This window comes from Chiloscyllium plagiosum, chromosome 28, assembly GCF_004010195.1.
Source record: "Chiloscyllium plagiosum isolate BGI_BamShark_2017 chromosome 28, ASM401019v2, whole genome shotgun sequence".
In the NCBI taxonomy this organism is placed as follows: Eukaryota; Metazoa; Chordata; class Chondrichthyes; order Orectolobiformes; family Hemiscylliidae; genus Chiloscyllium; species Chiloscyllium plagiosum.
The window spans coordinates 14,073,241-14,091,671 of record NC_057737.1 but is presented as its reverse complement, the minus strand read 5'-3'; the positions used below and the strand labels follow the sequence as shown (position 1 = coordinate 14,091,671).

Sequence of the window (18,431 nt, the reverse complement as noted above, 5' to 3'; positions counted from 1 at the left end):
TATAGTAACATATAAGATTCTTAAGGGACTTGACAAGGTAAATGCTGAGAAGATGTTTCCCCCTCATAGGAGAATCTAGCTCCAGGCAGCATTTCCTCAGAATAAAGGGATGCCAATTTAAGGGAGTCTTGGAACTCCTTGCCACAGAGAGCTGTGGAGGCGCAGTCCTTGTGTATATTTAAGACTGAAGTAGTTTCTTGATCAGTCAGAGAACCAAAGGTTGCGTGGAAAGGCCAGGAAAGTGGACATAAAGAATGTCGGATCAGCCATGTTTCTATTGAGCGGCCTACTCCTGCTCCAGTTTCTTCGACAATGGTTTTATGGCCAGCCTTCAAACTCTCGTCAAAATAAAAACTGTTTCTGGAGTGCGTTTCCACAAGTGCTGGCAACTAATTGTACCATATTTGAGTGTTTTTACCCCTCTATCAGCTTAGATAATGAATGTGAGCCAAGCTGTTAATGGGTGCAATACAGTAACACCAGTTTGTTAGATCATAAGATACAAGGAGAAGGAACAGACCATATAGTTCCTTGAGCCTGCCCTGCCATTGATTAAGGTCATGGCTGATCTGATAGTGGTCTTCACTCTATATTCCTGCCTCAAATCTCTCCCCAACCCTCGTAGGTCAGAAATGTGTCTTAACACAAGCCTGGATATATAAAAAGGAAAGAGAATTCCAAACACCAATGATGCTGAACAAAGATATTCCTCCTCATCACTGTCCCAAATTGGAAATGCTTTATTATAAACAATGCCCCCTAATCCTGGATATCTGCCACAAGGGGAAATAACTCCTCAGAATTTGTCATGTCAAACCCATCAATCTTGTTTTGTTCTTGCATACCATGTGTACCTTGTATCATAATAATGAGCTATGTTCATGGCTCCTAACAAATCTGCAGCCCAATGATCCTGAAAACATTGTAGCACCGAAACAGGGACTGAGCAAGTGTCTACTGATAAAAGCGTCAATCTCATTGAGTAACATTCTTCTATTTTCTGTAAAAAGAGCTGATGTTGTTGCAACAGGTTCTATGACACTTGAGGAGCAGAACTTGCATAAAAGGGCAATTATGGATTGCCAAAAATGTTGACCTTGTAAACATCCCTCACCTATCAGGAACAATTGATTTAAAATCTCCTGCAACACTGCCATTTCAATTATTAATAAAATATTATTTGAATACTTATACTTTGATTTTGGTTGCAGCTACATTACAACATTTTCATTCTGATTTGTATTTTGTCAACATTCAATGATTGTAAGTCACTTCACCTGCTTAAAAGGTTCATGTTGGAACTCACTGCAGAAAATAGTCATTGCAAGTGGGAAATGAACACATTGACACAACTTTTAATGGTGCGAGCCCCTCTGTCCCCACAGTCTACTTTTATCATCCTTTGCTTTTCTGCCTACAGTGGTAAGTGATGTTGGTCGTGTAATAGTTTGACATGGCTGATGATTCTGTAATAACAACCAGCACCTTTCTTATTATGTTATGGGTGGCCTTTATACAGCATACTGTCATCAACTTCCAACATACACATTTTGTCGTAAATAACAATTAGCAATTTACTGGCCTCCAGAAAGATCCGTCATATAGATCTGCAGTGGTACATTGTGATGGAAGCGACCTAGAGAGTCATCAACATCAAATTTCATGGCTTAAGAAAGTTGAGAGTGTGTGCTAGAAAAGGACAGCAGGTCAGGCAGCATCCAAGGAGCAGGAGAATCGACGTTTTGGGCAAAAGCCCTATATCAGGGAAGCTTCCGGACGTATCTCCCTCCCCTTCCCAATCCAAGTTGGAAATTATTTGCTCAAATCGCTGAACAAAGCATGAGTAGAAACTGTACTCTACTGGGATACCTCAGTGTTTACCACAAGAAATGGCTGCAAAAAGCAACCATTAACAAGGTAGTGAAGGACATTGCTGCCAGTCTGATGCAGGGCTAGCCATGAAGGAACCAACACCAGGAAGTAAGGAGTTGCTTTATTCTTAGCTTTTAAAGACCCATTATATCCACATTATTATTGGTGAAAATGACTCCCACACAGTTGTTGAGGACGAAATTCTCATCTTCGCTCTGAGAGCACTGAATGATTATTTTAAACTATGCCACAGCTCCGTTGCAGCCTCCAAATATCTTGTTCAAGTATTCATACTTAGTATATTCTGGTGATAATTTACGGTCTGAAATCAAATGTTAGAATATGCTCCAGAACAGAATCTGCTGCTTTGACAGTCAATTAGAAAAAGAAAATTTAAACTCCTTGTTCGTCCTTCAAGGTGAAGATGCCCATGTTCCTCAGCTAGGGTGTTTGGTGGGGTTCTTTTGGATACATAAGTGTCTGCTAACATTGATCTACACTCAGAATTTAGCATAGTCTCAGAATTAAGGGGCACCAATTTAATATTGAGGTGTGAAGGAATTTCTTCTGAGGGCTGAATGCCTTTGGACTGCTTTGCCGCAGAGAGCTGTGGGGGCAGAATCCTTGTGTATATTTAAGGCTGAGACATATTCTTGATCAGTCGGGGAATCAACGACGAAGGAAAAAGGGCAAAAAACGTGATTTGAGGAATGTCCGATCAGCCATGATTCTGTTGAATGATGGGGCAGTTCAAGGGGGTGAATGGCCCACTCCTGTTCCTATTCCTTATGGAAGGTTCTATTGAATTTTTAAAACTACTTAAGTTAAAAAATTGTTTTGGGCTGTGAGTATCAAGCCATAAAATACAAATAACTGCAGTATTAAACTGTGAACCCTCTGTTGATTTCATTTGATAGAAAAGATTTTGACAGAATTAAATTGAGTACCCTGGTCAACATTAATTCCTTAACCTCCAGCAGATGGACTTGTTTTAGTTTATTTCATTGTTTGAAAACTTGCTGTGGACAAATTGACTCTATTGTTTCCCTACAGATCCTTGATGATACTTCAAAAGAACTTCATTGGTATGCTGTGTTGAGTACAGCCTGAAGAAGCAAGACATTACATTAGGAAATGAATAAACTTGTATCAGTGTACGTCAAAACTGACGGCATTCCGTTGAGCTTTTATCAATAATTACAGGTTTAGGTATCCCAAATCCATAGGAACAGGTATTTTCCTAAGTGTAATCATTCATCTGAAAATACCAGTGGGCAATTAAAGTGGGGAAAATTCAAAGCTGTTAGCAATTGTGGAACCAACATAAGAGAGTTTGACCATAGATTGTTGATCTCTGTCTGGGAAGTAATTGAGTTTTCATGTACAATAAAGATTTATGATGACGTTTGACTAATTTTCACTGTTTTATAGGCAGCTGATATCTCTCAACAGCAGCACCAGCAGCATGTGCAGAACACCCTTCTGCCGATATTGCATTCAGCGACTGAGCCACGTGAGCAAGCGCCGATAACAACTCTGCCTCAGGCTCCGAAAACCCCTGACCCCAAAGAAATACCCAAACCTACAGTAGAGAAGAAGGAGAAGACCAGAACACCTGTGATTTGCAGTTACTGCAGCAAGGCTTTTAGAGACAGTTATCACCTCCGGCGACACGAATCATGCCACACTGGAATCAAGTTGGTGTCAAGGCCCAAGAAAGTGCCAACCATGGTATCGCTGATGTCGTCAGCGCCTGCTGTTAGTGCCACTACAACGTTAGTGTCAACTGTCGCAGGGATGCTGACTTCAACTGATGCTTCCACCTCCACTGTCACCAGCAGCACCACCTCGAGTGTAACGACCAGTAAGAACGCCAATAGACGAGTGAAAAAGAATCACGGCTGCGAACTGTGCGGAAAAGCATTTCGTGATGTTTACCACCTTAACCGGCACAAACTTTCCCACTCGGATGAGAAACCATTTGAGTGTCCCGTTTGCCAGCAACGCTTCAAGAGGAAGGACCGTATGAGTTATCATGTGCGCTCACATGAAGGCGGCATCAACAAACCATACATCTGCAGCCTTTGTGGAAAAGGATTCTCCAGGTAAATTTAAACAAGGTTTGGAAAATGTTGAGAAGGTGTAAGTAGAAAAGAGAACAAATTTGTGGGGGTATTAGAATGAGGAAAATGAACAAACCTTTTTGTTCATATAGTCGATAGTTTTGCTTTAAGGGAATTGATCTAGCTGTTGTCGATGACATCCTAATATGTATGCACAATGTAAGCTAAACAGAAACTATCTCCTGCAATTGTTCAATTGCTCACTTCATTTTGAAAACTGTGCTTTTCGCTGTTCTTGTTGGTTTTTTAAGAATTGATATTGTGAAAACAATATTTTGACTGTAAGCTTTGGAAGTTTGACATGTAGTTGACTGCCAACAACATAATTTCTCTAATTGTTTTAATTTTTAGCTGACTTCCATAGATATTAGAGTAAATAGATTTTCAGAATTAAATCCTGAATGCTTGTTACTTTGAAACAAGTGTATCCAGTTAATGCAAAAATAAATCACTTGCATCAAAAATCAACATTGGCTTTCATTGTGGTATTTGAAAGCAAGAATGGTGACTGTGCATTCACTGTGTTTGCAGTCAAATTGCAGTCTTATGCCATCACTTAATCCCACTGTTTTATTTAATTCGTAGCTACTCTAGATTGTAACATCAGAGGATTGCTTTTGCTCCAGGGTTGTTCAGTGTAGATTTTCTTCTGTACATAAACCATGCCTCAGTTGAATATGAGAATAATAGCTGATTATTGGACTGCTCTTTTCTCCACAAGAAATTTTGTGCCTCTGGCTGCAAAATAGATGCATAGTTCAGAGTAATGTTCCTGCTGTGTGTGCAGCCAGAGCAGGGACTGACTACCTATGCAGGTTGGAGAGTACTGTCTAAGCTACAGCTCTAGTGTCCCTTGGAGTCCAAGATTCGATCCCTGGCTATTCAACCCTGCGTTCAGTTTTGTTTGCACCCGTGTTCCTTGCATTTCTTTGTACCATTTGAATTTTATGAACCATGCCACTTTCACAATGGTTGTTTTCAGTGGGTCACATTAATAAACATTTACTTGTGGTACCTTGATGCAAATTGATAGGAAAATAAGTGTACACTTGATAAGGTTACCAAGGATTCTTGGAATGTGGTCAATAGCATTCTGACAATTGGGCAGCATTGCCTGTGTTTAATCATTTAACTTCTACCTTTGTCTATATGGGTGTTGATCAGAATTTTTGGGCAATAATCTGAAGCTGAATCCTTGACTGACATTCCTCCTGTTCCAGAGGAACTGACGCCAATTATAGCAACCCCATAATGCTGTTCTGACTGAAATCTGCTAACAGTGCAGGCTGATGGTTTGGAATTTTCTGGGTTGTGTCCCAGATTGTCCTCCCTGATTCATTATACTTATGGACCCAGCAAGGAGGTATTGTACTAATAAAGAAAACACTACTACTGTTTCAATCTAACCCATGACCTTTCTTTCCACTCCAGGCCTGATCATCTGAGCTGTCATGTCAAGCATGTTCATTCCACAGAGAGACCCTTCAAATGCCAAGTAACTTTCTATTTTTCTGTTTTAAAGCCAGTTAAGGGGTGATGTTCACATGGAGTATAGTTCAAAGTTTGTTGTTTTCAAAAATGTCAAGATTTCCAAAACACTTTATGTAATTTTCTTCCTGGGTACATCTACTGTGCTTATTGGAAGAGGATGGAGTGGTCCTTTGCCAAGTGCTGCCAGTGTAGCTCCTCCTGTGACCTGACAGTGTTTTTGAGGTGTGCAGGAAATGTTCACTTGATGATAAAAGCAGAGTACGACAGAAACTGGAGATCAGGGAAAAAAAAAATTGTTGGGGGAACTGTCTGGCAGCATCTGTGGAAAGCAAGAGTTAGGATTGAAGCCGATATGATTGCTTCGGAACGGAAAGATATTTTTGGTCTTTGTTCCACTTAATCCTTCCCCCCCCCCCCCCCCCCCCCAGGGGGTGGGGGCGGGGGATGGATATAAACAGATTAAACAAACATGTGACTCACAATTGCAATGGTGATGTATTTGGTGAAGCGATCTTGAGTTTCAAATTGGGAGGAGAATAAACAACTGGATGTTATTGTGAATTTGTAGGTAAGTGATATTTCGTGAATTAGTTTTCCCTCTGATTCTGAAGCCCTAAAGGGTTTTTTGAGGTGAAGTTGATTTGAGAAAGGAGAGAAAATGAATTGTTGTGAACGTGTTTGACCAGTTTAAAGGAGAAAGGTAAGAATGTATGTTCGTGTAAGAAAAACCAACGAATAGTGTTAAGCACTCCGCTACCCAATAAGGTCAGAATATTTTTGCATGGATTAGTTTTTATATTTGCAGTTCTGTTCTATGTCTAGTCTACTATTGCACAGTTTATATTAGTTTCCATATAGTTGAGAGAGCGACTCAGTTGGCAATAGTTCTTAGAACGTCAGTGTGTGACCTGAAAAGTCATAATTTCTGCTTTGAATGGCTTTGTCCTTGACTAGCTTGCAATTTCCTTTGATTGCTGTCAAAGATGGAAACAATAACTCCTCCATAACCTTTAAAATTAGAACCATGCTGTTCAGGAATGATGTCAGAAAGTTTATCTTCACTCTCATAGGAATCTGTTGAGGTTAAGTCAATTGAAACTTCCTAACCTGAGATTTAAATTGTGGCTCAGTATGGATAAAACCTAAAATAAAACAAGAGCAAATTTGCCCATTAATGTTTGACTGGTTAGGAAGTTTGGATTACACAGGATCCAGCCAATTGGATGCAAAATTGGCTTGAAGGTAGGAGACAGAGGCTAGTTGCAGAGGGTTACTTTTCAGACTGGAGGCCTGTGACCAGTGATAATGCCACAAGATTCTGTGCTAGGTCCACTGCTTCTCATTTATGTAAATGATTTGAATGTGAATATAGGAGGTTTGGTTCATAAGTTTGTAGGTGACCCCAAAATAGGCAGTGTAGTGGACAGTGAAGAAGACTATCCCAGAGTACAATGGAACCTTGATCAGATGGGCCAGTGGGCCAAGGAATGGCAGATTGGGTTTAATTTTAGATAGATGTGAGATGTTGCATTTTGATAAGTCAAACCGGAGTGATACAGTGGCTCGATGGTTAGCAGCACCAGGGACCCAGGTTCATTTCCCGCCTCGGGTGACTGTCTGTGTGGAGTTTGCACATTCTCCCTGTGTCTGCGTGGGTTTTCTCTGGGTGCTCTGGTTTCCTTTCACAATCCAAAGATGTGCAGGTCAGGTAAATTGGTCATGCTAAATTTCCCATAGTGTTAGGTATATTGGTCAGGGTTACATTTAGGGTTAGGGGAATGGGTCTGGGTGGGTTGCTTTTCAGGGGGTTAGTGTGGATTTGTTGGGCCAAATAGCCTGTTTCCAAACTGTATGGAATCTAATCTAATCTAGAGGATAGGACCTGTGCAGTTAATGGTAGGGCCCTGGGGTGTGTGGCTGTACAGAGAAACTTAGGGGTGCAAGGGTCACAGGTAGACAGGGTGCAGAAGAAGGTGTTTGGCATGCTTGCCTTCATTGGTCAGAACATTAAGTATAGGAGCAGGGATATCATGTTGCTGATGTACAGGGTGTTGGTGAGGCTACTTTTAGAATACTACATACAATTCAGGTCGCGTTTCGATAGAAAGAATGTTGTTAAAATTGAAAGATTGCAGAAAAGATTTACAAGGATGAGAGGGTACTTGCACACATAAGGACATGGCCAGGATTTGAGTTATTGGGAAAGGCTGAATAGGCTGGGGCTTTTTGCCATGGCACATGGGAGGCTGAGGGTGACCTTTATAGAAGTTTATAAATCATGAGGGCTGTAGGGTGAGTAGCCAAGAGGCTTTTTCCTAGGATGGAGGAGTCCAAAATCTGAGGGTGTAGGTTTAAGGTGAGAAGGGAAAGATTTAATAAGGACCCAAGGGGTAACTTTTTCATGCACAGGGTGTGTGTGTATGGAATGTGTTGCAAGAGAAAGTGGTGGATGAGGATACAATTAAAACGTTTAAAAGGCATCTGGATGAGTATAAGAATAGGAAGGGTTTAGAGGGATGTGGGCTAAGTGCTGACAAGTGGGATTAGATTAGTTTGGAATGTCTGGTCAGTGTGGATGAGTTGGAATGAAGGGTCTGTTTCCATGCTGTATGACTGTTTGACTCTTCAAAAGAGGTGACACAAATGTAAAATCCAGCTCTCGTTTTTCTCTTGTAACGCCACAGTTTTCTTCTCCTTCCAGCATTTATCCAACTCCATTCTGAAGGCTGCGGTTGAATCTGTGTTTGCTACCCTCTTGGCGCATTCCAAATGTTAACCAACCTGTAAAGAATTTTTTTCGAACGTTTCCTTTGCCTCTTCTATAGTGACATCAAGTCTGTGCCCTGATTGACAGCCCTTAAATCTTTGGGAGCCATTTTGTCCAAAATTTATCCAAACCCTTCATGATTTTAAACATTTCCTTCAATTCTCCATTCAGGTTTTTCTGTTGTCAGGAGAACAGCACGATCTTTAGTTCATCCATATGACTTGTAATTGCTGGAACAATTCTCCTAAGTTCTCTCCAAAGCCTGTAAAACTTTCCTAAAGTGTGGTGCTCTGATTTAACTGTAATGCTTTAGTTGAGGTGAAATGCTGTTTCAAATGCTGAGCATTATTTCCCAGTACTCTCAGCCTCTAGTTGTAAACCCCAAGATTGTGTTTTTTGAAAATCGTTCGTTGGATGTGAGCATTAATCACTGGCAACTGTTGCCTATCCTTTCTCGTTGAACTGAGTATCTTGCTAAGTCATTTGAGGACAGTCAAGAGTCAAAGAACAAAGAAACTTTACAGCCTAGGAACAGGCCCTTCGGCCCTCCAAGCCTGTGCCGATCCAAATCCACTGTCTAAACCTGTCGCACAATTCCTAAGGATCTGTATCCCTCTGCTCCCCGCCTACTTGTGCATCTGTCCACGCACCTTAAATGAATCTATCGTGCCTGCCTCTACTGGCAATGTGTTCCAGGCACCTGCCACCCTTTGTGTAAAGTACTTTCCATGTGTATCCCCCTTAAACTTTTCTCCTCTCACCTTGCACGTGTGATCTCATTATTGAATCTTTTACCCTGGGGTAAAGCTTGTCTCTATCCACCCTGTCTATACCCTTCATGATTTTGTAAACCTCAAACAGGTTCCTCCCTCAATCTCCTTTTTTCTAATGAAAATAATCCTAACGTACTCAACCTCTCTTCATAGCTAGCACCTTCCATACCAGGCAACATCCTCATAAACCTTGTCTGCACCCTCTGCAAAGCGTCCACATTCTTTTGGCAATGTGGCGACCAGAACTGTACAGCGTATTCTAAATGCGGCTGAACCACAGTGTTGTACAATTTTAACATGACCTGCCAGATCTTATACTCGATACCTCTTCCGATGAAGGTAAGCATATTATATGCCGCCTTGATCACTCTATCCACCTGCACAGCCACTTTCAGGGTACAATGGACCTGAACTCCCAGATCTCTCTGCTCATCAATTTTTCCCCAGGCTCTTCCGTTTACAATACGTTCTAGAATTAGACCTTCCAAAATTCATTACTGCTGTGGTTTGGGGTCATGTGTAGGCCAGAGCAAGTAAGGAAGACAGATTTCTGGCTCTTTACGGCTTTAATGAACCATTTAACCACAGTTGATGGTATTTTCATAGCAATATTACTGACATTAGCTTTGTTACATTATTCATTGACTTTAAATTCCAGTTGCTGTGGTGGGTTTTGAACCGCAGTCCCCAGAGCATTAGTTTGGACTTCTGGGTTACTGGTCTAATATTTCCTCCATGCCACCACTTCTTTGGTACCACCTCTTTGCTAAAATGTCCTGCATCTTAAAAGATTTGTACATAAGAACTCAAGGTCTTCCTGTTTTTAAAACATTTAAAGCTTGCATTATATCTCTGTAAATCTTCCAAATAATATAGGTCACTCAACATTTTTCAGTGTTGAATTTCATCTGCTATGTATTTGTGCATGGTGGTAATTGGTTATATTAGATTTGCTCTGTGTATTGATGATTACTAAAAGGAAGAGGGTAAATTGGATTTGTCAGATACATCAGCCATAACATAATTGAATAACAGAACATGCTCAAGGCTCTGAGTAATTTATTGTCATCCCTATTGTGATGGCACTGAGTGACTGTTCCACATCTGACTTGAACAAAGTGCCAAAGTAGTGTGGCATCCCAAAATGACAGAAACCATTTTTAAAAAAGAAAGATCTGTTTCAAAGAAGGGTTTTTGGACTCGATGTTAATTCTATTTCTCTCATCACAGATGCTGCCAGACCTACTTTGCTTTTTGAGCACTTTTTTTCATTTTTAATCATGGAGTCTTGCTGCTCACATGGTTCTGCCAGTGCTACTCTAACCAGCCTTGAGGACCAACCTCATTTTTCATTTTATTATTTCTCTCTGTTAAAACATGTCTTGTTCATGTGCTCTATTTCTTCTTGACAATGCAGTTGAGATGAGGAGCTTGTCTTGAGGGGAAATTGCAAACATGGAACTGTACTTTAATTGTCATAACACAACATTGTTGCTTAAAGTACCCACCTGTGCCTTGTCTGTTAAATACTTGTTGTATATCAATTGCACAGTGTATCAATCAAGGATTTTGTGTGCACAGTTCTATATATGAAAGTGCAGAGTCCTGAAGAATTAGTGGAATGAATGTAAGGATTTGTTTTTGTCCCATTAACCAAATTCTAAATAATATCTGTGGAGTGTATTGTCACTTCTGGAGCTAAATTTAATGCCCTAGGTATAAATGAATTGCCTTAGAAAAGAAAGAAATGATGGATTATTCAGTGGGTCAGACTGTTAAATATTCTGACATTTCTAACTAGTTAGTATTTTAATTTGAATAGAAAGCTGTTATAATGTTTTAAGAAAATGAAATATTGATGCCTGACTTGTATCCTTTTAGACGTGTGATGCAGCTTTTGCCACCAAAGACCGTCTGCGTTCACACATGATACGTCATGAAGGGAAGGTGTCCTGCCACATCTGTGGTAAACTGCTGAGTGCAGCTTACATCTCTAACCACATCAAAATGCATAATCACAACCAAAATCACAACTGCAATGTTTGTAACAAAGGTATGGGTTTTTTTGCAGAATTTCAGTATAACTTGAAAGGCATATGTGGTTTAATTAGTAACACGCAAGTATAAAAAAGGTGAAAATATTTTGTGCTATATTTATTTCCCTGTTTGTTGCATTGCGCAAACGATTTCTGTTTGCAAGCTTTCTTCACATCTGTTTTCTCAGTTAATCAACCTATTAAACTGTAGCAGTTTAAACTGAGAATAGCTAAAAAAACATCACCCATATTTGCAGCTGTAATGCAGATACTTCTTTAAACAAAATGAGCCCAATAAACTCTCACTATTTGATATGGAGAACTTCTAATCAATCACGACACCAGTTGAATCTTTGAGATATTTCTAATCAACTTGTTCAGCTGTTTGATGGCACACCTCTGGAGCAGGTGGGACTTGAATCTGGGCCTTCTGGCTCAGAAACACCAATGCTACCACTGCACAATTGGAAGTCTCAGTAAAACTTTGAGCCTGATGTGATTTGAATGTGCACCATTCTAATCTGGAGTGGGGTAATGCTACCATTGTGCCATAAGCACAGTCAATTGAATATTTTACACTGTGTTATAAGCATAATTCAGGAAGATGTGAAGCAAGATTGGAGAAAAGATATAAACTTGATTCTTCTATCATTGCCACTTATAACATCAGTAATTAGTTTTATTATCCACCTGTCTCCTGGCATCCTTCAGTCAGAAATTGGTGAAATAGAAAACATTTGAAAGAGATTTAATTAACAGTGGTGGCTGTTTCATTTTTTTATGGAATAAGTGGAGTGTAACTAGAAAAACAATTCTTCCTTCTCTTCCTTCCTTGCCCACACTATGAAAAACCAAATTCTAACATGCTGATGTGAGCAATGGACTACTTAGCTGGTGTCTTGCAAATTTCATTTTGGAAACCTGTTGCTGCTGCTCTGTTAAACACCATAATTGTTGTTCTTGCCAAACTATTTTACTTTCATCTTTGAGGAGCAATACCGACAATACCCAAGTTGTTTTGCAGAGGTTTGAAATCCAAACAAAAGCATTTTTTCCCTGAATATGAAAGATCAGTAATGAGCATTGTGCGAGAAGTGTTTTTTCCTCAAAATAAATTCGTCTTTATTCCAGTCCCATATATCTATTTCTCTTGCAATCTCAAGTTCAAGTATAAAAATCCTGTCCACAGAATTGTTCTATACCAATGCTGCACCTTTATGACAGGTTAAGGTATGCGTGCAGCTATCAGAGCCTAGTGCTTAAACACTAGGTGGTACAGATCTGTAAAAATCAAGAAATTCCTAAGTTATTTCTGTTCCTACTGCTGAATTAGCTAACCATTTGTTTAATTTTGTAAGGCCATGGCAATTGGTCTTAATGTGTAATAAACTAAGGAATAAGAAAGAAAAATGTATTCGTCAGGTCTTGATAGCTATTCAGTGTGCTGCACTCTCAAGTTTGCAAATATATACCCATCACAGTTTGATAACCTGTCCCCATTCACTTCTCTGCCCTAAAATATGAAGGATGGCAACTTGAAGGGAAGACTGGAGAGCCAAATCCTCCTCCATGCTGACTCTGGTCAGATGGTACTTATCTTAAAAACCCAATCACTGTCTCTAATGAATTATACTCACTTTCCTACAACCAATCTAAAACTGACAGATCTCACTTTTCGAGTGTACTTCTCCTCCAGTCCTAAATAACGGAGCAATTTTCCAATCAAATCACGAAGATTTGAAACATTACTGCAAATGCAATTTAAGTTTTCTCACCTAAAATCATCAGGCCTTAAGATGTATCTCATTCCTCCATTATAATTGTTTTTAACCTGTTTTAAGTCCGCAAAGTACTTAATTTGTTTATTTTGTTCCTTTGCATGTAGTTTCACTGTTGTTTCCCGATCCTTGTTCCACCTTTTGGTAATGTCCCTTATGTTATTAAATTGTAATTTGCAGATTTTTTTTTCAAGCTTCTGCCTTATTTCCCACAGATGGCAATAACAGTTATTAGGATATACTTCCATACATATCATCTGACAGATTTTTCCAAATGGTCATTCTTCTTATGTAAGTTTGGACGTTCAGTGTCTGAACAGGCTGTTCAATTGTGCCAGACATTGCACTTGAGCCCAATTCTATATTCGCCTGGCACTTGTCAGTCAACTGTTGATCAAGAGTGGGATTGCTAGCCATTTTTCTCTCCAACTCTCCCCAACTTCCTAGTTCAGGATCAGTAAATTTTGACATAGCTGCATGAATGTTATAAATGCTTTGATGATAAGGTTACTCGCCGACTCCGTTTTAAAATGATTGTGCTGCTGTATTGTGCAATTTTATGCAATAAGAGGCAGTTTAATGAAGGAAATATTGGGTAATAGCTGATAATGCTTTTTTATGCAAACAACTGAATAAGGTTTCTAAAGAATGTTGCACGTAATTTTGTAATGTAATCTTGAAATGTCTTGTGATGAAAAGTGTTAAGTTTGAGTTTTATCTGAACAAAGTCAGTCAGACTTTTAATGTCCCAGATTTATGGATATGGAGGTGTTTGTGCTTATTTTGTATCACCTGAAATCCCTATTTTTGTGTAGGTTTTACCACCGCTGCCTACCTTCGGGTCCATGCTCGAAATCACCATGGTGTCCATTACAAGTCTCAAAGATTTGTGTGTGATCAATGCGGCTTGCAGTGTCAGTCCCACAATCATCTGATAGGCCACAAGAAAAGTCACATGGGAGAGACCCCAACTTCCAGTGCCCCCTCTGTGGCAGCAGTAGCTTTAAAAGGCAAGCATCTCCTTAACCCGAACCTGGAGAATGCTCCACTCCTACCAGGTCATTTTGTAGCTAAAGCCTTCCCTTCTATTGGGATTCTTACATCTTGAGGATATTGTGGAGGTTGGAGGGGAGGTGGTGTAGTGTAGTTTAAGTTATATATTTAATTAGAGATACAGGTCTTAATACCGCCACTTTCCAAAGGGGAGTTTCATTTTAACGTAATGAGAGTGATGCAGATCTGAAATACAGTAAATGTGCTGGAGCCATAGAGAAATTTTAAAATCATTTATTTAATCGTTGTGTAAATATCAGAAGCCATTTAAGCTTTGCAATCAAAAGGATTGGATTGCAGAGTTTACTTTAAATCTCAAATGATCCATCATCTCTTTGAGATAAACTTGTAATTTATGAAAATAATCCTCCAGTTATATGGAGCATTAGCTTCAGAATTGAGAGATTTGCTGCCCTGTATCTCAGATTTGGTATTAACCCTTTACAGTCTTGAACTTAAAGTAATATACAATCTTGCTGACCTTTTGGCTTATAACTGGTGATTACTTGAAAGCAGCATGACCTCAAGCTACTGAAAACTCAACAGAAAAGCACTTCTACTGAAAAATTGATGTCTTTCTATCTCTGCATTTACTTAGTTTTAAGTAAATTATTAGTGCTGACCACCAACAAGAACGCTGAGTAGAGCCCTTTTATGTACTTAGTTGATGATATTACCTTTCAGTCAGTGAATGACTCTGATAATGTGTCCTCAATAAGCTATCAAATGTATAAGGATAAGTCCATTACATTGAAAACTTTTCCAAAGTAATTAGTTAACAATTATTACCACATACCATACTTTGACAAACAATGTACACTGAGACTAATACAGTACAGAACAAGCACTATGATTATCAGTCGTTTTGATGAGCTGTCAATCCAAATTTCTTGCTCAAATAGAATATTTAAAAACAAGTGTAAGACAATATTCAGATAGGAGGGTGGAGATCTCCAAGTGTCCTGCTAGTATTTCTCTTCCAACTCTCACTAAAACTGGTTGTCATCTTTCATGTATTTGAGGGGTTTGCTGTCTGCTAATTACCTGCTACATTTTCTTACATGCAAGTGGGTATATTTGAAAAGTAATCTTTTTGTTAAGTTATTTGGGATCTTCTGAATTATTTCTTCCTTCACTGGTACTGAGTTAACCTTAAATAAGCATTTAAAATAAGTTCCAGTAACTAAAGGATGTTGTTCACATCGAATTTCTGAAATTGTCTGCATAAGTCAAGCTCTTCAGTCAAGCCTGGTTCTGTTTTAACGCTAAACTCTGCGTTCTAAGGTTAGGGAATCAAGTTTCACTTTAGGGCTTGATCATTTGAGGAAGCAATTGTATTCTTTGTAAGATGTAATACCAAGTCCCTAGCTCCAAGTATCAGTCATTCAGATGATGTTTTACATCCCAGCATTCAAATGTGGATGTTTTCTAGTGTGTACCACTGATAAAACTGATGAGTTCTGTCATTACCTATGGTGGAATCTTGTGTGCAAAATGACCGCTTAGCTTTTTAAAAATAATAACTCTGTTTTGAGATTGCATTTGTGTTTCTGAGAACTAGAGTGAGGTGCTACATAACGTCTTTCACAACCAGAAATATTAGACATCCTTGGACTTGTAATTAGTTATTTTGGTAAGATGGGATTTTATAGTTTCACAGTTGAATGGCATCCTATTTTTAAGTGTCTGTTAACAGTGAATATTTTAGTTTAAAGCTACAAGTCTCCTTAGTTTTTCAGAATCAGAGCTGCAAAATCTTTAATTAAATGCTTCTTTAAGGACGAGGAGATGCTATAACCTCTCTGAAGCATCTACTATAAGATTATAACTGTGAATAGTTGGTAAGAATGTAATAGGCTTTGGGGGTTACCCTTCTACTGGTGAATAACCTGCTTATAATACTCTGGCAAAGTTCATACAAAAAGAATGACCACTTGAGCAAAATACTGAGAAATGGCCCTTCAAGAAAGATCAAAAGAAGCGTAATAGAAATTGGTCGTAGCCAGGTTCATAGTTCCTTGAAAGTGGAGTCACAGGTAGACAGGGTAGTGAAGATGATGATTGGTATGCTTTCCTTTATTGGTCAGAGCATTGAGTAGAGGAGTTGGGAGGTAACATTGTGGCTGTACAGGACATTGTAAGGCCACTTTTGGAATATTGTGTGCAGCTCTGATTTCCTTCCTATCGGAAGGATGTTATGCAACTGGAAAAGATTCAAAAACAATTTACAAGGATGTTGCCAGGGTTGGAGGGTTTGAACTACAGGGAGAAGTTGAATAGGCTGGGGCTGTTTTCCCTGGAGCGTTGAAGCTGAGGGGTGAGCTTATAGAGGTTTATGAAATCATGAGGGGCATGGTAAGGGTGAATAGAAAAGGTTTTTTTTCCCTGGGTTGGGGGCATTCAGAACTAGAGGGTATAAGATTAGGGTGAGGGGAGAAAGGTTCCTTTTAAATCTAAGGGGCAACTTTTTCACACTGACAGTGTTGCATGTATGGAATGAGTTGCCAGAAGAAGTGATGGATGCTAGTACAATTACAACATTTAAAAGGCATCTGGAAGGGTACATGAAGAGGAGGGGTTTAGAGGGATATAGATCAAGTGCTGGAAGATGGGGCTAGATTAATTTAGGATATCTGGTAGGCATGGACGAGTTGGATTGAAGGATCTGTTTCTGTGTTGTACATCTCTATGACTCCATAAGTGATTTAAATTCACTTTTGGGGTAATGCTGTCTTGACATCTGTTCCTTTGGTGTATCAAATTCAATCATCTAATGCATTCAGTATTTCACTGCGGTTCCTAATGCCCATTAAGAAAGGATCATATGATCTTCACCCAGTCTGGCCTGTCTGTAACTGCAAAACCTCAGCAATGTGGTTGCCCTCTGACACAGCCTAGCAAGCCACTCAGTTCTACTCAGACCACTGTGACAAGGGCAGTGATTCAAGAAGGTAGCACACCAACACCTTGAGAGTATTTGGAAGTTGGCAATATATATTAATTATGCCAACGAAAACCATATCCCACGTGTGATTGAATAACAAAAATTACACATTTCCTGATCCAGTCCTTTTCATATTCTGTTAGAAATTTTGAAGAAGGAAATCGATCCTCCTTTACCTTCTGAGTGTATTAATATTAATGTCTATACCATTTTTGCTCTATGCACTTAAAAACTCAAGTATCAGAGGGCTTAGTAATTGAAACTGGCACATGACCTCCAGGATTGTAAGAGTCTGTGATGGATTTGGGACTGTCCAAAAATGGAATAATATAGTTATTGGGACATAATTTTTAACCGTTTCACCACATTCCACTGCTTGGAATTTTACACCACATATAGTTTGAGAAAGTTATCCAGTATTGGGTAACTTTGTTCAAATGGCAATTTGTGAGACTAAATTCTGTATGTTGATAAGCCTATCCACTGTTATGGCATCACCAGTTTTCACAGCTCTCTGGGCATGAGGACCTACGTAGAACCTGGGTGAGCATTCTGACCACAGCTCTAACAGTAGGGGCTCGTGTCGCATTTCATCATCCTACACATCCTTAAGCTTTTCTAGTTGGACATTGTTGAATACTGTTCCACAGAATTATGGAATTCTGTAGCAGTCTGGGAGGTCATTCATCTAATCACATGTATTTTAGATTAAGCTTCATTCAATGCCCTGCCGCCAATGCCTTTTTACCCTGTCAATTTTCAAACTTTCAATAACTACTGTCTACTTTTTTGAATTCTACTATCACTATTTTCATGTTATAAAATTTCTCCCATCTTCACTTCCCATCTTTAATTCTTTCATGGAAAATTTAAAATTATATACCTTTGTTACCACTCACTAGCAATCATTTTTCCCTATTTACTAATTACTCTTAACCTTGCTTTTGTGCAAAAAACCCTGGATTATCTTTTTTCTCATAATCATAAACTCTTATCCCCGATATCATCTTAGCAATGCTTCCTACAGGTGTGACGTTTTAATTCTAAGTAGGATGCCCCAAAATTTAGCCCTCAGACCAATTCTGGTCTAAATGGTGACTTTTGTTAGATATAACATTAAACCTTTGAACTTGATGCTTCTGTTTATAAAGGATGTGATCTTGTGCTTTTCACATTGAGTGGAACTCCTTTTAGTTGTATAATTCTGCTTAATCTTTAGAGTAAATGTATATCACACTTTAAGTACCATCTGCTGTTTTGCACTGTTGGCATATACTAGTGTTAAAATTTGAATGGCCAACAGTATTATGGTGCAGCATATTTGAGTTTGAACATAAAAATGCCATTGGGAAATGAGATGGTGATTTACCCTCCTCATTTTCCTTATGGTGTCTTGCCAATCTCTGCAATCCTAATTGAGAAAAACTGAGAGGATAGATTTGCCACACACAGGAGTGCTACTTAACAGCCACAGAGAAGCCTGAGGGCTGATCACTTACTTACGGTGTGGCTATTGAGATAGAAAATTGATGTCTTGTAATATGTTGTCTGATAGGACTGAATAAGGCATTCAATTTTGGATTGGCACACTGTG

At 39.2% G+C, this 18,431-nt stretch overlaps 1 protein-coding gene across 4 annotated transcripts in view; it reads left to right on the top strand.

The window, feature by feature from the left end:
* Positions 1-18,431, top strand: part of LOC122563974 (vascular endothelial zinc finger 1-like) — a 46,878-nt gene that overhangs the window by 16,307 nt on the left and 12,140 nt on the right. For 3 of the 4 annotated variants that reach the window (XM_043718355.1, XM_043718353.1, XM_043718354.1), the window contains exons 2-5: positions 3,304-3,977; positions 5,427-5,490; positions 10,908-11,079; positions 13,656-13,850. In XM_043718355.1, coding sequence (XP_043574290.1) covers positions 3,304-3,977; positions 5,427-5,490; positions 10,908-11,079; positions 13,656-13,850 — 1,105 coding nt within the window. The remainder of the gene's footprint in view (positions 1-3,303; positions 3,978-5,426; positions 5,491-10,907; positions 11,080-13,655; positions 13,851-18,431) is intronic. The other variant, XM_043718356.1, reaches the window with a different exon arrangement.